At 41.2% G+C, this 25,508-nt stretch overlaps 1 protein-coding gene across 7 annotated transcripts in view; it reads left to right on the top strand.

The window, feature by feature from the left end:
* LOC149220304 (putative sodium/metabolite cotransporter BASS5, chloroplastic) overlaps positions 1 to 25,508 on the top strand; it is a 311,918-nt gene that overhangs the window by 191,723 nt on the left and 94,687 nt on the right. For 6 of the 7 annotated variants that reach the window (XM_089384742.1, XM_089384748.1, XM_089384743.1 and 3 more), the window contains exons 7-8: positions 20,523 to 20,776; positions 20,896 to 20,978. In XM_089384742.1, the coding sequence (XP_089240868.1) occupies positions 20,523 to 20,776; positions 20,896 to 20,978 (337 nt within the window). Of the gene's footprint in view, positions 1 to 20,522; positions 20,777 to 20,895; positions 20,979 to 21,552; positions 21,756 to 25,508 lie in introns of those variants that run through there. The other variant, XM_089384745.1, reaches the window with a different exon arrangement.

Here is a 25,508-nt window from a genome sequence, read left to right as displayed (position 1 = left end):
TCTCGTTTCATTTTCAGCTAATACAAGCTTCTTTTGCTATTAATTGCTACACTTTTCATTCTCCTTTTGCTCTAAGAGTTGTGCCTGATATGCTGTATTTCTAAGCTTTTGATATTTAGCATTAGGGGAGTTGTCATCCTACCTCTGTGTTAAAGTCTTGTATGTATCAGTGAATGAGTTATTCATGTTTCTTTTCACCTAAGGCCAGAGAGCTGTCATCTTGTCTATGTGTTGGGGAATTAGATTTATAGACTTTCTTTGCTGGTTGCAACTGCCATCACATGGTCTTGTGCATTTGCTGGTGTGGTCAGTGTTCTCCATATTCACCCATTCCTTAAATTGTGAGTAATTGGTGGTCTAAAGCCTTGTAGTCTGGGGGTGTTCACGCATGTCTGGAGTTAAGCATAGTAGAAGTGGTTATCTGGCTTGAACAAGCATCATCTCTTCCATTCATCCATTTGCAACAATAATTTGAATTTGTAATGTTCCTGAGCATCTCCGAGCTACAACCTAGGAGAGTTTCTTGGGGTGATAACGGAGAGGTGTAGGATTGATATAAAGATCATTCGATTCCGATAAGTATTCATGGAGATATGAATTTATTTTGATTATGGAATTATTATCAAGCCGACCTACAACTCATGTAGGCTCAGAAACCCAACAGTTGCATCTATTCAAACACCAACATTGTGTATAAATACAGGAGGAGTTTTCCTCATTTGGATTCACTCATCTCATCACATCTCTCTCTCTACTGCGCAGAAAAGAGTCTCTTCTCTACTGCGCAGAAAAGGTTCTCTCCCTCACACATGTGAAGCTGGAAGCTGCTGAAACTGAAGATACAACTGCAGAAGTAAAGTTTGACCTGTGTGGATTAGAATATCTCCTCATCTGAACTGCGCTGTAGGTTCATCTGAACCTCCTTTGAAAGCCGCAACTTTTGGTGGTGGAATCAAGTCAATCCGATGGACGGTTTGCAAGATATCGACTGCCCTAGTTTGAAGGAAGCTACTGAAACTGAAGTTGCAACTGTAAAAGTAAAGTTTGACCTGCGTGGACTAGAAGATCTCCTCATCTGAACTGCACTATAGGTTCATCTAAACCTCCTCTGAAAGCCGCAACTTTTGGTGGTGGAATCAAGTCAATCCGATGGACGGTTTGCAAGATATCGACTTGCCCTAGTTTGAAGGAAGCTGCTGAAACTGAAGTTGCAATTGCAGAAGTGAAGTTTGACCTGCGTGGACTAGAAGATCTCCTCATCTGAACTGCGTTGTAGGTTCATCTGAACCTCCTCTGGAAGCTGCAACTTTTGGTGGTGGAATCAAGCCGATCCGACAGTCGGTTTGTGAGATATCGTCTGCCCTAGTTTGATGATGAAGCCGCTAATGCTGATGCTGCTGATCTAGGGTTTGCTACTGTTGATATAAATAAGATTTATTGTACTATTTCTCTCTGCTGAATTATTGAAGATAAAAGAAGATTTGATCAAAGGGTTTCCCCACACATTGTGGGGTTTGTCCCTGGCTAGCCGCTACATCGTGTGTCTCTTGTCTTGGCTTGTTTTCTGTCGATCGTTTAATGTTCTATCTGCACTTTACTTTATGAACATGTGATTGCTACTCTGTGGAATATAATTAGAAAAAAAAGTAAACTGTTATAAGCATAGAACATACCATAACTTAACATAGTTTTATGATTTACTTAAAAGCAAAGAAAACTTGAGAGATGCCTTGCATGTAAGTAAATAACAATGCTTGTGATTAAGTGAACTCAAGATTGAACAACTTTGCAAAAGAAATAGACTTGAATTTGCAATATGAAATTAAAATGACTTATAGAAAATTAAGTTAATGAACATGTGAAGAGTAGTTTGTTCAAAGTAAAGTGCTTGTAGCGCAAATTAACATATAAAATAGAGAATGCAAAACCTTAAGTTGAATTGTAGCAAACTTATTTGAACAAAATAAAGATGTGATGAGTGAGGTTGCGTAAATTTTAAGCATGCAATTAAAACGGAAAATGAGAAGATGCAAAAGTTAATTCACCCACTTGTTTTTCTCCCTAAATGGAGAGAAGGGATGCCATGGGTAAAACCTAAGCTCCCAGAAGAAAAATAGATCTTTTATTAGCTTTTTACAATGAGTAGAAGGCCCCTTAATGGGCTACCCAAAATATGGAAGAGACAAGTACAAAATAAGAGTCTATAGGAACTAAGATCTCCTTCCAAGAAGTGGCAACCACACTAGCCAAGAAACAACCCCTAAAATCTGAAAATTACAAGTGCGCAGAGGCCCACGGGTAAGCTAATTCATTGTTATCCAAGATTTCCCATGACCTCCTTAAAGTTTATCCTCAAGTTCTCTTGGGGTCCTACAACAAACAGTTAGAGTTTCAAACTTTAGCTTCCTCAATCCTGTCAACACAAATGGTGAGCATAGTGCATAAATAGATCTGAATTTTCTGCAAAACCCACACTTAAACTTAGTGTAAAACAAAGAGGAAAGTTAGCAAATATAATCTACAAATATTCCACAAAATTTAGACTAAGGAATTGGAACGGAACTCCAATTCTTGCTTAATTTTCAACATGCTCTTCGATAACGAAATAAAATCGTTATTAGCGCAAGAAATTGAGACAACTGATTTTAATTGAAATTGGATTTTGAAACACAAGCTAAAAGCCAAGGATCCCTGCAACACAAAATCGTAAGATGAGGCCTTAGGAGATGACAAATGCGAGTTCTTCAATGAACTTACTTAAGAGTGGGATGATTCCTTCAAGAATTTCTCTTCACACTTGAGGCTTGATCCAAGAGATGTCTCTAACACAACTTCGAATAAACATTAGATCCACATGGGTTAAAAGAAATACAATGATAAAGAGATCTTAGATATTTATTGGAAAATCAATTAAAACTTTATCTAAAGAAAACTCTCAAAACCAAATGCCAATGTGAGATAGTTGCATATTAACAAATCTCTAAAAACATAATGGAAACTAATGAACACAATAGCATAAGTAGAAAATGAAATACAATGATCAAGATATTACCTTGCTCAAGAAGAACAACACCTCATATGTGAAACCCCAGAGTTTTTTATTGCAATAGAACATAAGTGTACATAAAAACTACGATTCCCCAAACACAATAGCTCATTTTCATGATACAAAGATGAGAGACAAAGCTCATTTAAATAGGAAAATGAGAGCCAATCCCAATGGAGAAAGCAAGTGATAAGTGGAGAAATGGTGGAGATCACAAAGCCAATTTGAACTCCAAGTGTATGAGAGACTAAAACATATGTGAGGTTAAATCTGAAATGTGGCAGCGTATACTCCTATTTAGGCCAGCGTATAAGTATGAGTGACACAAGCATATATTTGTTTGGAAATGAAGGGAAACATATCCCACAATTTACTCTTGAAAACTGCCACCAAACAAATGTAATGAATGCTGTGAACTGCCACTAAATCAACACTGTCCCATGAACCCACAGTCCTAAAAAATGTGTGCAAATCTGTCCCTGCGTGTGTTCTAGAAGACTGCCAGTGTGAGGGCTGAGTGTAGTTGGTTCTGATCTCAAGTAGATCTGCGTGTACTTGGCTGGATACTCACGTAAACAAGAGGGCTTTAAAGTTGACACACACTCCACTTCCACTGAAGTCAACCGCTCATCCAAATTTGCGTATTCTCTAAAATATGAACTGTAGTGGACTGGCTCTTAATTTGCTGCGTATGATTGAGGATTATTGAATTTTCTAAGTCCATCTATTAGAAAATTAATCTGTATTCTATTGGTTTATTTCTTCTACTTGTAAATACTAAACAAGTTATCTAAAACATTTAAATACCGAAATAAACACAATATAGTCACAACATCTATAGATCATCAATTGAAGGAAAACAAACACACAAGTGACACTGTTATTTTTGGACAAATGTCCCTGGAAAAACCCAATGCAGGAAAATTGGTGTAGCTATTCTGAGGGTTTATTGTTATGCAGTATTTCCTTGAGTACAACTAGGTGCCTAACCGGCTCACTCGACAGAGAAAAATACACAGCAACAATACCTCTCTATTCGAAAACAGGTATTCAGAAAACCTGCCCCACGAAACCCTCTCCAACAACTTTGAAGCTCAGCGCTGACCCTTCTGGCCTTTGCGTCAACCTCCTGCTGCACTGAGTCAGCCCCAGGACCTCTATGTCAGTCCTCCAAGGCACTGCGCAGCCATTGGGACCCTCTGCGTCACTCCTTCTGCCTTCTTCATGGGTGACGTAGTCCCTCTCGGATTTGCGCTGTCTCTGCTGGGCTCTGCGTGGCCTGCTCTGGCAGCTGCTCTCGCTCTCCGCTTCTGCGCTGGTCTCTTAGCATTGTCTCTGCCTCTCTGCCCAAGTACTCACTGCCCCTCGCTGCTGATCACTGATTCACTTTTGCTTAGCAACCCCGCTCTAGCAAAATGAATGACTGATCACTCTGGTGTGTTCTCCAACTGACCCTCAAGCCTCTTCTTATACTTTTCTCGTTGGTCCTTCAATGGCCGAAATTAAATCTCTAATCAACGAGTAAAATTAGATTTGGCTTGATCCATGGCGTTTGGACCTTTTAACCCAATTTTATATTAATACCCATTAATATTTTATTTTTCCTAAGTTTAGACTTAGGAACTCCATTAAAAATTTAAAATATTAAATATTTTAATATCTCCCAAACCGGGTACAATCTGTCCAAACCATTTCTGGGTCTTGGAGATCTCATGTGCTTTAGCCTCTCCAGCCTCTCCAAATTTTCATGGCTAAAGCACATTCGTTGCTACCCCAAATCAACACTCCCTCTTAGCGAGCACTGTGCTCTAGTAATACTCCTCACTGAGCATCATACTGATTATCCAGCACTGGTACCTGTGCTAATGCTAGGCCTCCTTGCCCAACATCCTCTGCATTGCTACATCCTGTACTGCTGCCCATGGCCCTGCCACTGCCACTGTTGCATCCATACGACAACTCCCTCTGCATCTGTGCTGCTGCTGGTCCATCCTCCCAGCACTGTATCTGCACTGCAACCCCTTCTCATCATGTTGCATAGTACTACTGCATACTGCTACTGCATTGCAAGTCAGTTATTTAGAAGTAAGTAACTGATCCACCCAACTTTGACATCCCTGTTAGGCTAGAAACACTCTTGATGCTGAAGCTCTCTCTGCCGCTAACAAGTGCTCCCTCTACTGACCTCTGCGCTACTGCAACAACTCCCTGCATCTCGCATCGTTGCACACCTCTTTGTGCCATCCTGCACTGTTGCAACACTCCCGTGCCTCTCACACTGTTGCAGCCTGCTAGCCTCGCGCTGCTCGAGGACTCTTGCACTGTAGCACTCTCTACCCACATCCACCAGTCCTGCTACTCTCTCTTTGGGGCTCCCGTAGCAAGGTATAATCCAAGAGGTTGGGTACCTCAAGGATCCTGCCCCTCATCACCTGTAGTCCTCCTGACTACAGCTCGATGTCTCCCCACTTCTTCTCTAGTGGCACATGAGCACTCATGGCACAATTGTCATCCTCCTCGACTTCTTTCTCCGCCTTCGCTGGCGCTGCCTTAGAGTCAGAAGCCTCTCCCTTACTCTTCTTCCTCGGACACTGGTTTGCATAATGACCTAGTTCCCCACAATGGAAGCACTTGACCTTGGAGAGGTCCTTCTTCTTCCTCTTCTCTTGCTTTCCCGTAGATGCCAGAGCTGCATTCTCTTCCTCTTCCTTCTTGATCCAGACTCCTTTGTTGCTACTTCCTGTCTTGGCCAGCTTTTGATCTCCTCTTGGCGAAGAGCCGCCCACAATTCTTCCCAATCTGGAAGACTCGCCCTGTCCAATATGCTCTGGACAAATGTCTTTCATTCCTCAGAGACTACGTTTAGTGCGGTCCTCACCATCAACTCCTATTCCAGCGTGGCCCCTATGGAAGTTAGTTGGTCCGGATCTCCTTCAACCGACCGAGGAAGAGATCTATTCGCTCTCCCTTTTGCATTTAGTATGACCTTAGTTGATTCTCAAGTAACATCTTCCTCTGCACGAAAGTATGCTGGTATAATGTCTTCAAGGTGTCCCACATCTCCTTTGCTGTTTCCTTTTCGACAATATGTTGGACCACATGATCCTTGATCACATCAAGGATGATGCATTTTGCCTTTTCGATTGCCTCCTCGTACCTTTCATTAGCTACCGTGTCAACTAGGATAGCCATTACTCTAAAGGCATAGCCCTTGATGCGATGTTTGTCTAGAATTGATAGGATCTTGGCTTTCCAGACCACAAAGTTGGTTGCTCCATCTAGCCTATCTTTATCCCTCAACCCATTCACGACCATCTCTCTTCTCTTCTCTATCGACTCCTCCGAGTCTCTCTACTTCCTGCCTAAAAGTTCTTGGTTTGACTCCTGCTGAGTCTCTCTACTTCCCGTCTGGAAGTTCTCTTCTGGACTCCCTCTGAGTCGCGATTTCCCTCCTAGAAATCCTTCTGCCAAACGTCAAGTTGCCCCTCTCTAATCGTCTGTGCAACTGTAACACTGATCCAAATTCCTTGGCTAGAAATCCGCCTCGACAGCAACTCCCTCTCCTTGGTTTTGCCCTGTTAGGTACTGTTTTAACCACAATACCCACCAACTTCACTCTCACAAATTCCCACAACTTCCTATGCCCCAACAACTGAAGGATTGAGCCTCTAGGTTCTGTGCAATCCCGACATTGGCAAAAATAGCTCCCTCAGCCACTGCGTCAACCCTCCTGGTCTCTGCGTGGCTCTGCATGAGCCTCTTTCTGCCCCCCTTAGCCTCTACGCTAGCCTCTCTCTGGCCGGGATTGATTACGCAATCCCTCTGCGTCGACCCTTCCTCTGTCACTTTCTGCAGGATCAACTTTGTCACTCGGGACAGCTGAAATCTGATGCAAATGCTCTGCTCAGCTGATGCCTTCAGCTTTCCTGTGATTTGCAACCATACTTTAATACCATGTTGAATTTTCTAAGTCTATCCGTTAGAAAATTAATTTGTATTCTGTTGGTTTATTTCTTCTACTTGTAAATTCTGGACAAGTTATTCATAACATTTAAATACCGAAATAAACACAATACAGTCACAACATCTACAGATCATTAGCTGAAGGAAAACAAACACACAAGTGACACCGTTATTTATGGACAAATGTCCCTGAAAAAACCCAATGCGGGAAAACCGATGCAACTATTCTGAGGGTTATTTTATGTAGTATTTCCTTGAGTACAATTGGGTGCCTAACCGACTCACCTGACAGAGAAAAATACATGGCAACAATACCTCTCTATTTGGAAACAGGTATTTAGAAAACCTGTCCCAAGAAACCCTCTCCGGCGACTTTGAAGCTTAGCGCTGGCCCTTCTGGCCTCTACATTAGCCTCCTGCTGCATTGTGTCAGCTCGAGGACCATCTGCGTCAACGCTCTGAGGCACTGCGCAGCTTCTGGGACCCTCTGCGTCACTCCCTATTAATTTTAGTTATGTTCTATGCTTAGAGCAATTTATTTCAATTTTCACTGTTAGCTCAATATCTTTTCCAGATTAGCAATCACATCAGCATTAAAGTAAACTGTAGATAGAACATAAACATAAATCGCAGAAGACAAGCCAAGACAAGAGGACACAAGATGTGGCGCTAGCCAGGGACAAACCCCAATGTGGGGAAACCCTTGATCAATTCTTCTTATATGTTCTTCAATAGTTCAGCAGAGAGAGAGAGAGAGAGAGAGAGAGATAGTACATTTACAACAAAAGTCAACACTTTGACTTATCTAGATAAGAGCATAGATCATCTCTAAGAAGATGATACATGAGATCAGTTGAAGACATGCTGCTTCAACTAATTCTCCGAGATGACTCCTTCACCTATCATCGTGCTGCATCTCGTCATCACGCTGCACCTCACCGTGCTACATCCATCATAACAATGCTGGACCTCATTACGGCTACACTGCTGTCCCATGTGCCATTGTTGAACCATGTTGTCATACAACATGTCTCATGTGCTTGTAGCACCATACTTGCCACTGCTATCCATACTGCCCATGATAGCCATGTTGTCCATGCTTGCTGTTGTACCATGCTTGCTGCTGTACCATGTGCCTTCTGCCATGTCACCATTGTTGTCCCACTTTGCTTTGCCATACCTTGCAACTGTCCCATATGTCTTAGCATACTTTGTTGTTGTCCATGTGTCTTAACAACACCATGTAGCCTTGTTGTCCTTGTATCGTGGCTCCACCAAGCTTCATTGCCAAGCTGTCCCATTCATCTTTGTAGCACTAAGTCGCCTGCTGTCCCTTACATCTTGGCAACACCATGTAGCCCAACAGTCCCATTTACTTTGCAACACTAGTTAGTTGCATCATGTAGAGCACTGCTGTACTAGTTGCCTTGCTTGCTGCTGTCCATGCTTGCTGTTGAGCAGTGCCATGTACCCTTGCCGCCATGTGTTGTTTCACTATGCTGCACTACTGCACTGCATCACAGGTTAGGGCATCACCGTAACCGCCCTTATCCTCCATACAAATCAACAAACCAACATTCTAAAGACTGCGGTTCTCCAAGGGAATAACCCTCCATACCTACGTTATTCCTTTTGGCTTTGTTTAATTGCAGCTAAGGCCACGTTGTCCCTACAACCCCTTCACGTTGTCTAGGGCAGCCTCCTCACTGTCCTAGTCCTTCATACTGTGGCTAAGGCCACGCTGTCTCTCTAGCCTTTTCACGCTGTCTAGGGCAGCCTCCACGCTGTTCCTTTGACCCCTTATACTGCGGCTAAGACTCCGCTGTCCACACAACTGTTCCTCGGCTAATCTGCTCAACAATACACACTTGGAACAACCCTTACTTACCACGCTGTCACCTACAACAAACCCTCACTGCGGCCCATAAACTTGACTGCGTTAGGGCTTCTCACTTGACTGCATCCTAGGGCTTCTCACTTGACTGCGTAGATACTAGGGCTGTCCTCCTTGTAGCGTTAGGGTTGCCTTCTTTTCCTCCAACGTCTAGGGCTTCCACTCCTAGATTTCTCTTCCACTAAAACCCAAGACAAGTGGAGAGAAATCAAGATAGAAGTGTGTGTAGAAATGACTATCAAGTCACCTCTTTTTATACTAAAACGTTGAGCACATGTGGGGTTTATTTGGTTGCTGGCCGACCTTGACGAATTGTCTTATAACACAATTAAATTCATAACTCCATGAATACTTATCGGAATCAGATGATCTTTAGATTAATCCTACACCTCTCGATGAGAGGGATCCAAGAAAAATATCAGTTGCCATAAATAAGATGACCCACATGGAGTTTGACCCTAGTTGTCAATTTTAACACTCCCTCTCAACTAGGGAGAACTCCATCTGCTGATCCATATGTTCGACTGTACTATCTCTACCATCAGTGCCCTGCACTGCTCTACTCTGCTCTGCTGAACCATGAAGAAGAAGAATTGATCAAGAATGTCTCATACCATTCGCTACTGACCCGAAGTCAGTTTTATTGATCCCATATCAATATCACAAGAGAGTGTCTCAAACCACTCATACTTATCCAGATTAGTTTCATTGATCCCAAATCAATGGAGGTCATCCTAGCATAGGGAGTATGATAGGTACAGCGACGCATCCATCGATAGTACTACTATGGTCCCTAACCCCATTTCCCTGCTCATTGGCTAGATGAGAGGTACTTCCCATGAGTCCCAGATTGCATGGGTAGGATGCCTTGATAGGAGAACCATTCATCCTGTCCCTAAGTCGCCACGAGGTATCACAGGGGAAGGTTGAGCCATTCACCCTGTCCCTGAGTCACCACGGGGTATCACAGGGGAAGGCTGAGCCATTCACCTGTATACACAGTGCACCATTAGGGGAGGGTGAGTCGCCCTATGGTCGCTGGTTGCTCCAATAAGTACCCCAAGCCCCCCAGAGCTCCCAAAGCTCAATGCATGCAACATGCAGGACCCTCATAAGAGGGTCTCTCAACGACTCCAAGTCGTTTGGGAAAGTCACAAATTTGACCTTTCCCCGAGGCTTTGACAAAATGTCTGCGACCTGTACATCAGTCTCAATGCGATGGAGCCTCCTCGCTCATCGACGTACCATATCCCAAATAAGGTAGTATCTAATGTCTATCTGTTGGAGCAATCATAGAATACGAGATTCCTCAACAATCGAATCCTCCTCTGGTTGTCACAGAGGATCACAGTGGTATTCATCATGTGTACAAACAACTCAGTGAAGAGCTTCCACAACCAGGTAGCTTCACACGAGATCATACTCATAGCTATGTATTCGGTCTTAGTGGTGCTTATAGAAACCGACTTTTGCTTCCTGCTCATCCAGGATATCGAACAGAACCCAAAGAGAACCAACACTCGGAAGTGCTCTTGCGATCCTCCACACTGCCTGCCCAGTCAGTATTCGAATAATCATGCAGCTTCATATTTCCGGCAGTGTATCTCAATTTATGAGAGATTGTGCCCCGAAGATATCTCAGAAGATTCTTGGCACCAATCCAGTGAGGCTCAACCATATATGAGCTCATCATGCTAACTGCAAAACATATGTCTGGATGGACGTTCACCAAGAACATCAATGCGAATGAGCTCATGAAACTCAGAGGCATTTCCCAAATCTGGTTTGACATCACTACCATATGACTTCTGAAAGTTAAGATCCTTGAGGTAGTCACGGGCTTGCAGTATACCATTCCACATTCGGAATCCAACTCCCTCTTACTTCTGCAAATGAGAGGGTCTGCGCCTGTCAGAAATTGTTCGTCCTCAGAAGGTGCCAGTATGAGAGGTCTATCATCCACAACCTTCGAGCAATGGTTTGGATCGGTTTCACTCCTAGTGAATCTCAGCTTCATCAGACAGCGATCAATCCTCTCATACTACGCCTGGGGTGTTTTGCTTCAAGCCATAGAGGGCTTTCTTCCACCTGTATACATGAGATTCCCGATCATGAATCTCAAACTCCTCGAGTTGTTCCAAACCTGTGGACCTGCTACATGAGGGGAATGGTCCCCTTGTAAGATTTTCCTTCAGTACATCTTAGACATGTACCTTCATGCTCTTCTTGAATTCAGGCATCCCTATCACCATCTGACTCATATCGGGTAGGGCCCCATAAGTAGACCTCAGGTGTTATAGATGAGATATGTCAATTGACATGATCCCCAATGGACCATCTTGCAACTTGATACAAATTGCCAACCCTGAACTCAAAAAACATCTTTGAAAATTCTATTTTCAAACACGTACCTTTCCATCGATGAATGCCACCTTGTAACCTTTGACTTCCATTGCCGAAATGGACACCAGGTTCTTCTTGCGAACAGGTACATAAAGAGATTCTCGTAAATGAATCGAGTTACCCTCATTCAATTGAGGGGTAACATTCCCTACACCCTTTCTAGGATAGGTGGCATCGACTCCAAGTATAATCCCACGATTGTTTCCATCTCTAGAGAGATCACCCTTTTATCCGATGAAGTGCCTTGAAGCACTACAATCAATAAGCCAGATTCCCACAGAATCTGAAGGAGGGGGCCAATACAAGATAATGCTTCTTTATCTTATCAGAAACAACATTTGATTCTTTATACCTGGGGTTGCTTGCTTTCTTTGAAGAGTCGGCCGTTTCCTTGATGACCTGCATTACCTGTCATTCCTTTGATCATTGAAGATGTCCCTGGAATGATTGTTATCTTCATCAAGTGATGTGTCCCTACCATTCAGACACTCCTTCGCATAATGGCCGGACTTATTACTACCAAGGCATCTGCCTTTCCTTCCACCCTTAGATCCGGACTTCCCAATGAAGTGATCTTTAGGTAGGCCATCAGAAGCTTTCGCTGCACCATTCTGATAATATTCTCTGCTTCGACTTCACCCTAGGTGAATTTGAAGAGGGATGAGGAATCCACTGATCCTATTGTCCTTTCCCAACTGTCTTCGATGATTGCTCTTTCACTCTTGCTTGGGCTTTGTCTTCACCTCAGCTCTGATAACGATGTTAATTTTAGGTATGTTCTATGCTTAGGGCAATTTATTTCAATTTTCACAGTTAGCTCAATATCTTTTCTAGATTAGCAATCGCATCAACATTAAAGTAAACTGCAGATAGAACATAAACATAAATCTCAGAAGACAAGTCAAGACAAGGACACAAGATGTGGCACTAGCCAGGGACAAACCCCAATGTGGGGAAACCCTTGATCAATTCTTCTTATATGTTCTTCAATAGTTCAACAGAGAGAGAGAGAGATAGTACATTTACAACAAAAGTCAACACTTTGACTTATCTGGATAAGAGCATAAATCATCTCTAAGAAGATGATACATGAGATCAGTTGAAGACATGTTGCTTCAACTGATTCTCCAAGGTGACTCCTTCACCTATCATTGTGCTGCATCTCGTCATCATGCTGCACCTCACCGTGCTGCACCATGCTGCATCCATCATCACAGCGCTGGACCTCATGACGGTTGCACCTTATGTTGCATCGCTATCCCATGTGCCATTGTTGAACCATGTTGTCATACAGCATGTCTCCTGTGCTTGTAGCACCATACTTGCCACTGCTATCCATATTGTCCATGATAGCCATGCTGTCCATGCTTGCTGTTGTACCATGCTTTCTGTTGTACCATGTGCCTTCTGCCATGTGACAACTGCTGTCCCACTTTGCCTTGCCATAACTTGCAGATGTCCCATATGTCTTAGCATACCTTGCTGTTGTCCATGTGTCTTAGCAACACCATGTAGCCTTGCTGTCCCTTGTATCTTGGCTCCACCAAGCTTCATTGTCTAGATGTCCTATTCATCTCTGCAGCACTAAGTCACCTGCTGTCCCTTACATCTTGGCAGCACCATGTAGCCCAACAGTCCCATTTTCTTTGTAGCACTAGTTAGCAGTATCATGTAGAGCACTGCTGTACTAGTCACCTTGCTTGTTGCTGTCCATGCTTGCTGCTGAGCAGCACCATGTACCCTTGCTACCATGTGTTGTTTCACCATGCTACACTACTGCACTGCATCACAGGTTAGGGCATCACCTTACAACCCTTATCCTCCATAGAAATCAGCAAACCAGCCTTCTAAAGACTACGGTTCTCCAGGGAATAACCACTCACACTATGTTATTCCTTTTGGCTTTGTTTAACTGCAGCTAAGGCCACGTTGTCCGTACAACCCCTTCACGTTATCAAGAGCAGCCTCCACGTTGTCCTTTTGGTCCTTCATACTATGGCTAAGGCCACGCTGTCTCTATAGCCTTTTCACGCTATCTAGGGCAACCTCCATGATGTTCCTTTGACCCTTTATACTACGGCTGTGACTCCACTATCCACACAATTGTTCCTCGACCTAATCTGGTCAGGAATACACACTTGGAACAACCCTGGCTTACCACGCTGTCACCTACAACAAACCCTAATTGTGGCCCATAAACTTGACTGCGTTAGGGCTTCTCACTTGACTGCATCCTAGGGCTTCTCACTTGACTGCGTCCTAGGGCTTCTCACTTAACTGCGTAGATACTAGGGCTATCCTCCTTGTAGTGTTAGGGCTGCCTTCTTTTCCTCCAACGTCTAGGGCTTCCACTCCTAGATTTCTCTTCCACTAAAACCCAAGACAAGTGGAGAGAAATCAAGATAGAAGTGTGTAGAAATGACTATCAAGTCACCTCTTTTTATACTAAAACGTTGAGCACATGTGGGTTTATTTGGTTGCTGGCCGACCTTGACGAATTGTCTTATAACACAATTAAATTCATAACTCCATGAATACTTATCGGAATCGGATGATCTTTAGATCAATCCTACACCTCTCGATGAGAGGGATCCAAGAAAAATATCAGCTGCCATAAATAAGATGACCCACATGGAGTTTGGCCCTAGTTGCCAATTTTAACACTCCCTTTGCCTTTTGCATGGATGATGCAGTCCCTGTGGGCTCTGCGCTGTCTCTGCTGAGCTCTGCGTGGCCTGCTCTAGTTGCTATTCTCGCTCTCTACTTCTACGTTGGTCTCTTGGCACTATCTTTGCCTCTCTGCCTAGTTCTGACTGATTCACTTTTGCTTAACAACTCTGCTCTAGCAAAATGAATAGATCACTCTAGTTTATTCTCCAACTAACCCTCAAGCCTCTTCTTATACTTTTCTCGTTGGTCCTTCAATGATCGAGATTAAATCCCTAATCAATGACTAAGATTAGATTTGGCTTGATCCATGACTTTTGGAACCTTCTAACCCAGTTTTATATTAATACCATTAGTATTTTATTTTTCCAAAGTTTAGATTAGGAACTCCATTAAAAATATTAATTATTTTAATATCTCCCAAACTGGGTACAATCTGTCCAAACCATTTCTGTCTTGGAGATCTCATGTGCTTTAGCCTCTCCACAATTTTCATGGCTAAGCACATTCGATGCTACCCCAAATCAACAAGGATGAGTGCCAACATGGGATCTTCAAACTGAACTGCTGTTAACTGTGCGTTCAATCTTTCCTCATGTGCATATTGGTTGGGCTGCCATGTGTAATCAGCGTACAAGCAAATCAGACTTGCGTGAAGATGGAGTTAAGTTGTTGTGTTGACAGTTTGACTAGGCCAGCGTGGATCTCATCTCTTTGAACTTCAACCAAGGAAGAAGCAAATCGAAAATAATATTGCAACCCAACAATGGCTTGAATATGCAAAGCAACTCTATGAGAAAGAATCAGAGGTGGAGTCTCCCTCCAGGTTAACACAACTACAAAGCTCTTCATGTTACAGGAGGTGGAGATTGGAATTAAGAAGCTGAAAACAGGAAAGGCAAAGGTCTTGGTTGAGCTTCAAGCAGAGTATCTAAAATGGGGAATGAACATTCTTGTACCGCACATCATGAAATATTTAACAACATCATTCAACAAGGATTCCCAAGGGACTAGACAACTAGCCTAGCAATACCCCTTTTTAATAGTTGAGACATTAATAATCCTTCCATTATAGAACCATTATGAACAAGGATGAGTGCCAACATGGGATCTTCAAACTGAACTGCTGTTAACTGTGCGTTCAATCTTTTCCTCATGTGCATATTGGTTGGGCTGCCATGTGTAATCAGCGTACAAGCAAATCAGACTTGCGTGAAGATGGAGTTAAGTTGTTGCGTTGACAGTTTGACTAGGCCAGCGTGGATCTCATCTCTTTGAACTTCAACCAAGGAAGAAGCAAATCGAAAATAATATTGCAACCCAACAATGGCTTGAATATGCAAAGCAACTCTATGAGAAAGAATCAGAGGTGGAGTCTCCCTCCAGGGTTAACACAACTACAAAGCTCTTCATGTTACAGGAGGTGGAGATTGGAATTAAGAAGCTGAAAACAGGAAAGGCAAAGGTCTTGGTTGAGCTTCAAGCAGAGTATCTAAAACGGGGAATGAACACTCTTGTACCACACATCATGGAAATATTTAACAACATCATTCAACAAGGATTCCCAAGGGACTAGACAACTAGCCTAGCAATACCCCTTTTTAATAGTTGAGACATTAATAATCCTTCCAATTATAGAACCATTATGATCAATCCTTTGTTTTCAAAGCTTTTTGGTAGCATGGCAAAAAATAGAATCAGTGAGTGGGTAGAAGTAAAAGAAAGGAGGGCAAGAGGACAAGCGGGTTTTAGGCCGAAGCATTCTACAGTGGATCATGGTATCACGTTGAGACACATTGTTGAAAAGGTTTGGGAGGACAAAGAAGAAGCATTCTGTTGCTTTGTTGACTTCAAAAAGGCATTTGACAGTCCCTAGAGATAAGTTGTGGTGTAGAATGGAAGAACTTGAAATTCCTTTGCATTATAGAGCCATTGTCCATAGACTTTATGAAGAAGTGAAAGTCAAAATTAGAACCTCAGTAGGTATTTCAGAAAGCTTTAGAAGTGACATTGGAGTCAAGCAAGGTTGCCCTCTATCTCCTACACTTTTTGGCTTATATATTGATAAACTAGAAGAGTGGATAAATATGCAAGGTGGAGATGGTGTTTGGTTGGGGGAGTTTGTGATAAAGCTTCTTTTATATGCGGATGATCTTGTATTGATTTCTAAATTGGCCCATGGATTGCAAATGCACCTATATGCCCTTGAGCATTTTTGTAGAGAAGTGGGGATACAAGTCAATACTAGAAAGACCAAAATAATGATTTTCTCTAATAAAAGGAAGCAAAGCCAACATACGTTCTTCTTTGAAGGCAACATTCTTGAAGAAGTAAATGAGTACAAGTACCTCAGGATTGATTTCAACAACAAACTTAATTGGGAGGACTATAGAAAGAAGAGAATTTTAGGAGGGTGGAAAGCATTATATGCTCTTCAAAACAGATGTAGAGAGGCAAAGTTATGGGATTGGAAAACTACTAAAATGCTTTTTGGACTCCTAGTTTGTCCAGTGATGCTATATGGGTGTGAATTGTGGGCTAGCAACACCCCCATCTCAAAATGGAAACAAATTGAGAAAATCCAAAAATGCTTGATCATGAGCAAGTTCAAAATGAAAAAATCGGTATCTTATGAGATAATGTGTGAAACAGGAGCAACTCCCATCGAAGCAATTGCTATGGTGCCGCTCATAAGATATCTAAACAGAATTGAGCATATGGGAGTAGGTAGATGGCCTAATGTTATCTTCAATGAAGGCATGAGTGAAAGAAAGAAAAAATGGATGAAACAAAACTACATATGGATGCAAAAATTGAATATCTACCTCAATGCTTGTCCCACAAATAGGAATGAGCGAAAGGATTTTGTTATGGAAAAGTTCTGTAAATGGGTATGGAGAAAAGAGTTGGGTAGAAAGAAGAAGTACTACATTGAGGAATTCAACCCTACACATGATCTACAACAAAAAGAGTTCATTGGAGCTAGCATTCCGTGGAGGGCAAAGGTTCTTGTTGCTCAATTAAGAACCAACTCACATCAACTTCGGTGTGAAACAGGATGGTGGAAAAGGCCTAAAGAAGATCGGGAAGAACGAGTGTGTACATTTTGCATGTCTGGGGCAGTGGAATTGGAAAAACATTTCATTTTGGAATGTGATGCATTCAAAGACATCAGAGAAAGTTATGGGAATATGCTAGCATTGGTTTCTTGGCATTGTCTTTTTCAGTGAGGGGATTGTTGGAAAGTTGGGCCAACTCATCATCAATTTGAACAAGAAAATGATTGAATTGCAAAAGACGAAAAGCAAGGAACTAATAGTCCCATAGACTATTTTTAGTCTCGTGGACGTTAAAATATCATTTCATTTATTTATCTCCTTGTTGAGTGATACGTACTCAAAGGAATGAGGTGAAGTGGGTCCCCTCAATTTCTTTTTTGAACTTTTCACTTTAGATTTTAATTAACATTTGCTTTAAATTAAATCAAAGTCACTTCAAACATTTGCTTGTACGGACTTCTCATGAGCTCAATGTGGGCCATTTGACTTTGACTTGAGTTGTGGCTTCATGTGGTGGGCCCCACATAATTGCCACATCATCTTTGAATTTCATTTGGAATTGCAATGTCATTTGGTTGACTTTCTTTGACTTTGGGAAAATGTGGAAAATTTTCCAATCATTGAATCTTTTTGAATTTTTTACTCATTTTTGCCACTGTCATTAGGAAAATCGGCTTTTGAGGGACTATAAGTCGTTTTTTGACCCCCAAAGTGGCTCTTAAGATAATGCTGGGTCTCTAAGGATGAATTTCAAGTAGTCATATGCCCCAGACATTTCCTAAGACCACTTATTTACATCATTACATAGAAAATAATTAAAAAATTCTATTTTGTGGGAAATTTTTAATTATTAAAAAATCCTACTTAAACCTAGCCAAATTCAACAATTTTTTTTTTGTGTGATCTAGTATGGTAATATACATCGACTCTAGACACTAATATGTGTTAGGGTCTCAACCTTCAAACCGTCACCTTGACTTTGGGTAAAAAGTGAGTGAAAAAACCCAGAAAATTATCCACCTCTGAAAAAGAAGGGATAATTAATCGGATAAAAAAACATTCCAAGGTGTATTCGTTTGTTGATCGAGTCCCAACATCCTAAACCTGTTACAGACTCAAAAACTCATCATTACTAGTATCACTTATTACAATTCCCTGCAGGGTGTGGAATCTGGGTACAAGAAAGATGATGAGAAGATAGATCTGTTGACTGGTGATATCTGATGGTACAAGTGTCCTCTGGATCATCCTTGGGATGTAATCATCAGGTGCCACTCCAGTGGTCAACAGGTTGTAAGGCAGAATTATATCCAATCACCTATCAGCCAAAGCTGTCCATTTTCTTCGACTGCTCTTGTCCTCCAGCCTCACATGAGCACTACTGCAATAGCTTCTTCAGAATCTTAGGGTAAAATGGGTTTTCAAGAGATCCATTCTCAACCTTCAATTTTACATAATATTTATTTCGGAAAATCTGAGAATTGTCATTATTATGAGTTTGATGACTCTTTGCATGATTATTGTGCTGATATGTGAATTCTTTCGCCTGTGAATCTTTAAAATTTGATTTCTTCTGTTCACAAGCAGCCAGTAATTCATATCTTGGGCCTGTCATATGCTGTTGATCTACACTCAGCATGGAATTTGATGTAAAATTCTTATGAGAACCCATCTGCTTTACATTGATAGAGACATCTTCTCTTTTGAAAGCTAGAAGACGAGTATCTGCATAGGCTCACTGTCCTTTGCTCAGCTTATTGATGACAAAAGTTTCCTTTGGAATATTTGTCTGTCTTTTAACAATATCCTCCCTGGTCATAGATTGCAAGCAAGGGACCTTTGTGTCATCAATAGCATTTTGAATACCAGTTTTGCAGAGCTCTATGTTCTAACACCTATGTCCAAGTGGGTAAGTTGATGCCATGCCCATTATCAATTTCATTGGCCCCAATATCCACATTCTTGGTTTCCATGACTGAATAACTAAATCCTAGCAAAATTTGGCTGTGTATCAGGCTTAGATTTTCTTCATTGATGTAGTCATGTGAGCAGGTATCTTGAAAAGTCATATTCAATTGACCTTCATCACCTAGGACAATCCTTCCAGGGAAAAGTGTATGACCACAACTTAGGAAAATGAGACATAAGAAAAGTGTTATCTCCAATCAAACATCAAGTATGCCCTTGCCACACATTCAACAAAAGGGGACCATGTAGAGCATTCCCGCTTAGTGACTTCAATTTATAACATCACCATGCAAGATCACTAGGATGCTCCAAGAAGAATATAACACAAGAAGTGGCAAGCATTCATACGTTAAGACTTGAGAATGATCCATCAATCAAAGGCATGAAAATTGCACCAAACCATAAAATGACCATTCACTGATAGAGAAGTGAATCTCCTCTGCAAAATGTCTCTATCAAATCATCTAATGCCAAGAAGAGAAGAGGCTGTTTGAAGATGCATTCTCCAAGTCCATCTAAATGCTCCATGGGTACGAGCTACAAAATCCATCAATGTAATGAAATCACAATGTGAAACCTCATACAATATGAGGTGTAACAGGTCTAATGTGTCTATGCTATTCCTAAAATTAACATAGAATAGGTACTTTAAGAAAATAATTAGATTCCTTCAATCTTTAACAACAGGGGCCAAGGCATCCAAATGCTCCATGGGTACCAGCTGCGAACTCCAGCAATGTGATGAAAATCACAACGTGAAATCTCATACAGTATGAGGTGTAGTAAGTTGAATGTGTCTATGCTATTCCTAAAAATTAACATAGAATAGGAATTTTAAGAAAATAATTAGACCGTCTGAATCTTTAACAATAGGGTCCAAGGAAGACATGTTGGCTCATCTCGCTTAGGTTGGAAAAGGAGACTTACATCCCTGCTTTGTCCAAGTAATGTATGATTGCATGGTGTTTTTGCTGAGCATGCATGAAATATAATATGCATTAAAAAAGAAAATTATAATGTTGTAGGCTATTCTGTATATGCCATAAAATCATATGGCATATATCATATCTATAGCTCAAACAGTGCTTTCCCCATATATGTTACCGTAACTATTCTTTAGTTTTGTTTTAGTAAGCAACATTTTAAACTGAAGGGTTAGATGCTTTTTAATGAAACTATCTGATAAAAATGATAAATACCTAGAATATATATGAATTTTTCATATAGATGGATAAGACCACCCCAGATGCAGGGAAGGGCAGATGTATTCTATTTTTAGAATTTTTTCACTTTGGCCACTTGGTATATGTAAGAAAACAGTTTTCTCTCGTGAAATGAGGCAAAATTGTCTAGTGTAATCCTAAATGGTCCATGGAGCCTAAAAATAAGTTGTCATGCAGTGATGCTTTCATTTGTATCTAATGACAATATGAAATCTGATTTTCCTTCTACATTTTTAGTGTACGTATTTGTGAATGAGGACAGAGTGGTTTCTTACTTGAATGATGTTCATCTTCTGAAGGTTCGCACCCCGATTTTGTTCATTTGTTCGACAACTGCTGCCACCAGTATCGGTATTTGTAACGGCTCTTTGTGTTGGGTCACCACTGGCAATGAACATCAATACAATTCGTTCTACTTTTGGCCTTACCATACTTGTACCTGTTGTTGGATTTCATGCATTAGCTTTTGTAATTGGTTATGTTATGCCTGGCTTTGCCTTTTCCAAATCACCTGATATGAAAGGCCTTCAGAGAACTATTTCATTCGAGACAGGTAATTATCAACTACCTTGCTTATCATCTTGTTGGAAAGGAGATAATTACTATAATCATTCAGTAGACCAAAATGAATACCATTAAGTGAGACTTGACTTCTTAATTTTTCCTTTGCAGGAATGCAAAGCAGCCTTTTGGGTCTTGCCCTTGCAAATAAATTTTTCCAAGATCCCCTTGTGGGTGTCCCTTCAGCTATTTCAGTAAGTCATCTATACTTCCCAACATATGTCCTATTTTGGAATATTTTCATGTTTATTAACAATTTGATTTTTCTGGTGATTTCGGGAGATCTCGGTCCTATGCTGAACTATGAGTTGCTGATATATGTGGCTTGCGGGCTGTTGCATATATCTAGGGAGGTTGCTAGTTCCCCATCAACCATTAAATCGTTTAAAAAAAACAATTTGAATTCATCCTCAGTCTCCACAGCTGAATCTCCTCAGTTTTACATAAAAATATGCATGATAGAAGGGGGTTTAAAAAAAATTCGTCACTCTGTCTTTTATTTTTAAACTATGAAGACAATAGATTTTATGCTCAAATATGCTGTCTAGTGGAACAAGAACATTCTATGCACACATACGCAAAATATATCCTGTTGATATAACATAAAATAATAGAGAAGACGGATAAAATCACAATAACCTGTGGCCCATATGTAAATCATATCTGGAAAGCTAATCATAGCCTCTGGTGTTACATGCTTTTCTCGTATTACCCTGTTGAGATGAACTCTACTGAAATGGATTTAAATTACTGAAATTTGTTTATCAGTGCAATCGAGTGCAACAGAGACATGGGCACTATGAAGTGGAATAACCCAGTGAAACCCATCTAGCATAAGATTCAGCCACAAAGCGAGCTCCTGTTTGCTGAAAACTATCAAGATTCCATTTTAAGTATAATACATATGTCATAATAGTATAGGAACATGTAGTTCTACTATATACTACCTAGGGTCTGTTCTCATTTGTTCTATTTGTATGAATCATTTCGTCTGGGATTGTCGATCATACTTGTCTATGAGTTTCAACTTTCTACGAAGATTCCAGGAGGAGATACTGTAAGGTTAGAGTTTGCGAAGTAGTCGCTTGTTATCTATAAATATCAGTTCTGTCCTTGGAATTATTTTTACTGTAAAGTCCAGGTTTTCTGTTGTAGTCCACTTAAATTTTAATACGAAGAACATAACTCTAAATGTGTAAGTAGCTAGCATGGTGTTCACACTTTAAAGATAATGATTGATGCTTTTGACGACAGTAAAGGAAGGTAGGTCAGTGTTAGAAGGCACCCCTTATATGGGTTTTAGCCTCTAAGTTGGCCAGCCCTCATGGAAGGTGTTTAGTGTCTTAGCTCCATGTTGGCATGTCATATAGGGTTGGCACTCCAACATAGATGCACATTTACCAGTACCATGTCTAAGGGAAGGACAGTAACATCCCCTCATATCCCAAGATGAGATCCCTAAGGAGCGTACCATCCCCTCATTTCTCATTTTTAAGCATTTGTTGGGCACTTATTGGCCATTCAGGGGTTAGTCATGCTACCCATCCACATACATAGGTGACCCTAGGAGAAATTTTTTCTCCTACTATACAACTTGCCAGCCAGCAGCCCTTACCATAATCCACAGATAGCCAGCCTCAAATGCCTCTTACCCATTATGCAATCAATTCATTCATTTATCTAGCATATTCATCCAAGGAAGGTGGGGTCATATTTTGAGGTATGTCCACCACTTTTGCATGCAAGTGCTTTATTTAATGTTTTCGGCATTCTAGTATGGATCATGGATTGAGAATGGATTATAGACTATGATACTTGGGTTGTATGCTTGTGTGAAATTTCCATGAACTGCAACAACTAGAAATTATTCTCCTAACTTATACAGTTTATTTGTCTTCTGTTAATTATTAATGATAAATATCAAATAACTCACACTGCAATTCTTCACAAATAAATTACGTTGCGGAAAATAAAATACTAGAACTGAGAAATAATGCACACATACACAATAATTTTGACACTGTTATTTTGGACAATCGTCCCTGGAAAAACCTCGAAGGGAAAACCAATGCAGCAGATGAGGGTTTTATTATTATTCAACAATTTGAGAAAATACAACGGGTTGTCGTAGAGTGGAAAACCTCCAGCAAATACCGATTTCCACTGACAAAAATAATCTGGAGATTCACTGTCTCCCTCTGCAACTCAATCTGGCCTCTCCTAGCCAACTCACACTCCTCTGGCTATTCACACTTCCTGGTTAGAGTGCGCATTGCTAGCTCCAGATTAATTCGTACAACCTCTGGGAACCCTGCAAGTTGTATTGCCTCCAACATTTGCTAGACCCACTCGCTTTACCTCCGGGAAATTGTTCTGGCAATTGGCAAATGAAATGGTCTCTCCTACAACTCACACTGGATAAATTGGCTAACTCGCACTGCTAAATCGGCCTCTGCAGATCCAAACGATCTCCTTCCTGCCTCTGGAAACTGGAAATCACTATGGAAATTTTCTCCGGAAAATTTCCTCCCAAATCTTTGTTGAAACCCCACTGCTCAATGTCTCCCTAGCTTCAATTGCGCCCTTGCTGAATCATTGCAATTGGGAAGTCGAGTTGCCCTTCATTAAACTGTATATTCTCCAAACCCCATCGACTTGCTCTTATAATCTTCTGTTGGGCAACCAACGACCATGATCACATCTCAATCGATGGCTATGATCATCTTGACTCCATCAACTCACTTTTCCGGAAGTCTCTATAGCAAAATCGATCTCCCTCAATTAATTTGATTTAATTAACCAATTTTCCTAAGTTATACTTAGGAAATATTTAATTATTGGCTAATTAATCTAAATGAGGTGTTTCTAAGGCTTTTCTGACAAAACCTTTTATGGGTTTTGGGGATAGCCTCTTAGACACCATAGAGACTAGAACACTTGTCCACTGTTACTAAAAACTAACAGTTTGTTCCCTTACTCTACCTTGGTGTCTATCATTTGTTTCTAACCTAGTGTGACATTCCTTAGGGTTTTCCTTTCATTGTCTAGGAGGGGTGCAACTAGGAGGCTTTGATTATGGTAGTGTCCCATGGTATTCATACTTAACACTTATCATTCCCCTTATTATGTTACCCATATTTTAACCTTGCTCCAACCCATTTGTATGATTTCTGCTCTTATCCATGGTCATTATATGATTTTGATATCTACTCGTGATTACTGTCCTTGACATCTTGTTTCATGTCATGACCAAGTGTAAATGTAGGGTTCTTGGTTTTGATATGATGTTAATGTTGATTTTGGGTAGCATCAAATGTGCTCTAGCTCCGAAATTTTGTGGAGGGGCTAGAATACATGAGATCTCCAAAACCCAGAAATCGTTTGGAGAAATTCCACCCGGATGATGAGTTATTAAAATAATTAATATTCTTAATGGGCTCGTAAGTTGAAACTTAGGAAAATAAAAATATTAATGGGTATGAATAAGAATATGGGTGAGAAACTTATAAGTGACGAGGATCAAGTCTAATTTAATCTTAGCCGTTGATTAGGGACTAAATCTTGACCGTTGATTCATTCACAGGAAAAGTATAAGAGGAGGCTTGAGGTGAGTTGGAGAGATACCTGAGAGATCAAAGAGTTCGATTTTTCTGGGGCGAGGTTTGCTGAGAAATTCGAACCAGTGATCTGAGTTGCAGTGAGAGGGGCAGTTCGGTAGAGGGACTTTAGTCTAAGGCTGAGAATACATTGCAGAGGCAGGGCAACACCAGGAGAGACAACGTAGCTCTAGAGAGGGTGACGCAGAAGCCAGAGGGGCTGGCATAGTCATTTAGAGGCAACATTGGGGTTTCTGTGAGCAGAGAGAGCAACAGTTCAACGTATTGATTTCTAAGAAAGGAAGGCTCACTGGAACAGTGATGCAGTTCTAGTGTAGATCTTGGAGTAGCCATCGCTACCCAACACTGGGGACAACATTGTCATCTGTGGGGTTTGATCATCTAGTTGTTGGATTCACCAAAATATCTGTCTTCGGATAGAGTTACTTCTGCCAAGTTTATTCTTTGTTGGATGAGCCAGAATTGGTACCCTAGTTGTATTAAAAAATATGCTTAGTAATACAAACCCTTTATATGCGGCACCCGTTTTCCCAAATTCGGTTTTTCCGGGGATGATTGTCCAAAATTAACGGTGTCCCTTGTGTGATTGTCTCATTTTATTTCAATTCATGATCTATATGTATGTGTAGTCTGCAATAGTGTTTTCATTGTTGTTTAAATAATTAAATAACTTGTTGAATGTAAAGAACAAGTAGGAGATGATAAACCAGTGATTGCAATAGGATTTCTGATGTGTAGATTCATAAATTCTCACATGGTATCAGAGGATTGCAGATCATAGGAGACTGAAGACACCAACCAAGAGATCCAAAGAATTTGTTGCAGAGAAGCAGTTGTCCCGAGTGACAGCGTTGTTTCAAAGGCAAAGGAGCAGCTGCAAGCGTGACGTAGAGCTAGAGGAGTGACGCAGAGGCTCACACAGTGCCTGCGTCAGCGTTTCAAGCCTGCAAAGGGTGACGCAGAGCTAGAGAGGAGCCCACGCAGTGACTGCGTCAGCTCTCTGGGCCAATGCAGAGCTTGAGAGGTTCGAATCAACCAGTTGCTGGGGCTGGAGGAGCAAAGTAGATTTGATCTGAGGAGCTGGTGGGACGTTGTTTCTGTTGGTGC

This window comes from Pinus tabuliformis, chromosome Q (genome assembly GCF_031772625.1).
Source record: "Pinus tabuliformis cultivar Carrire ecotype Pingquan chromosome Q, CPIR1, whole genome shotgun sequence".
NCBI lineage: Eukaryota > Viridiplantae > Streptophyta > Pinopsida > Pinales > Pinaceae > Pinus > Pinus tabuliformis.
The sequence above is the reverse complement of the archived record's forward strand: the minus strand, read 5'-3'. Positions and strand labels throughout refer to the sequence as shown.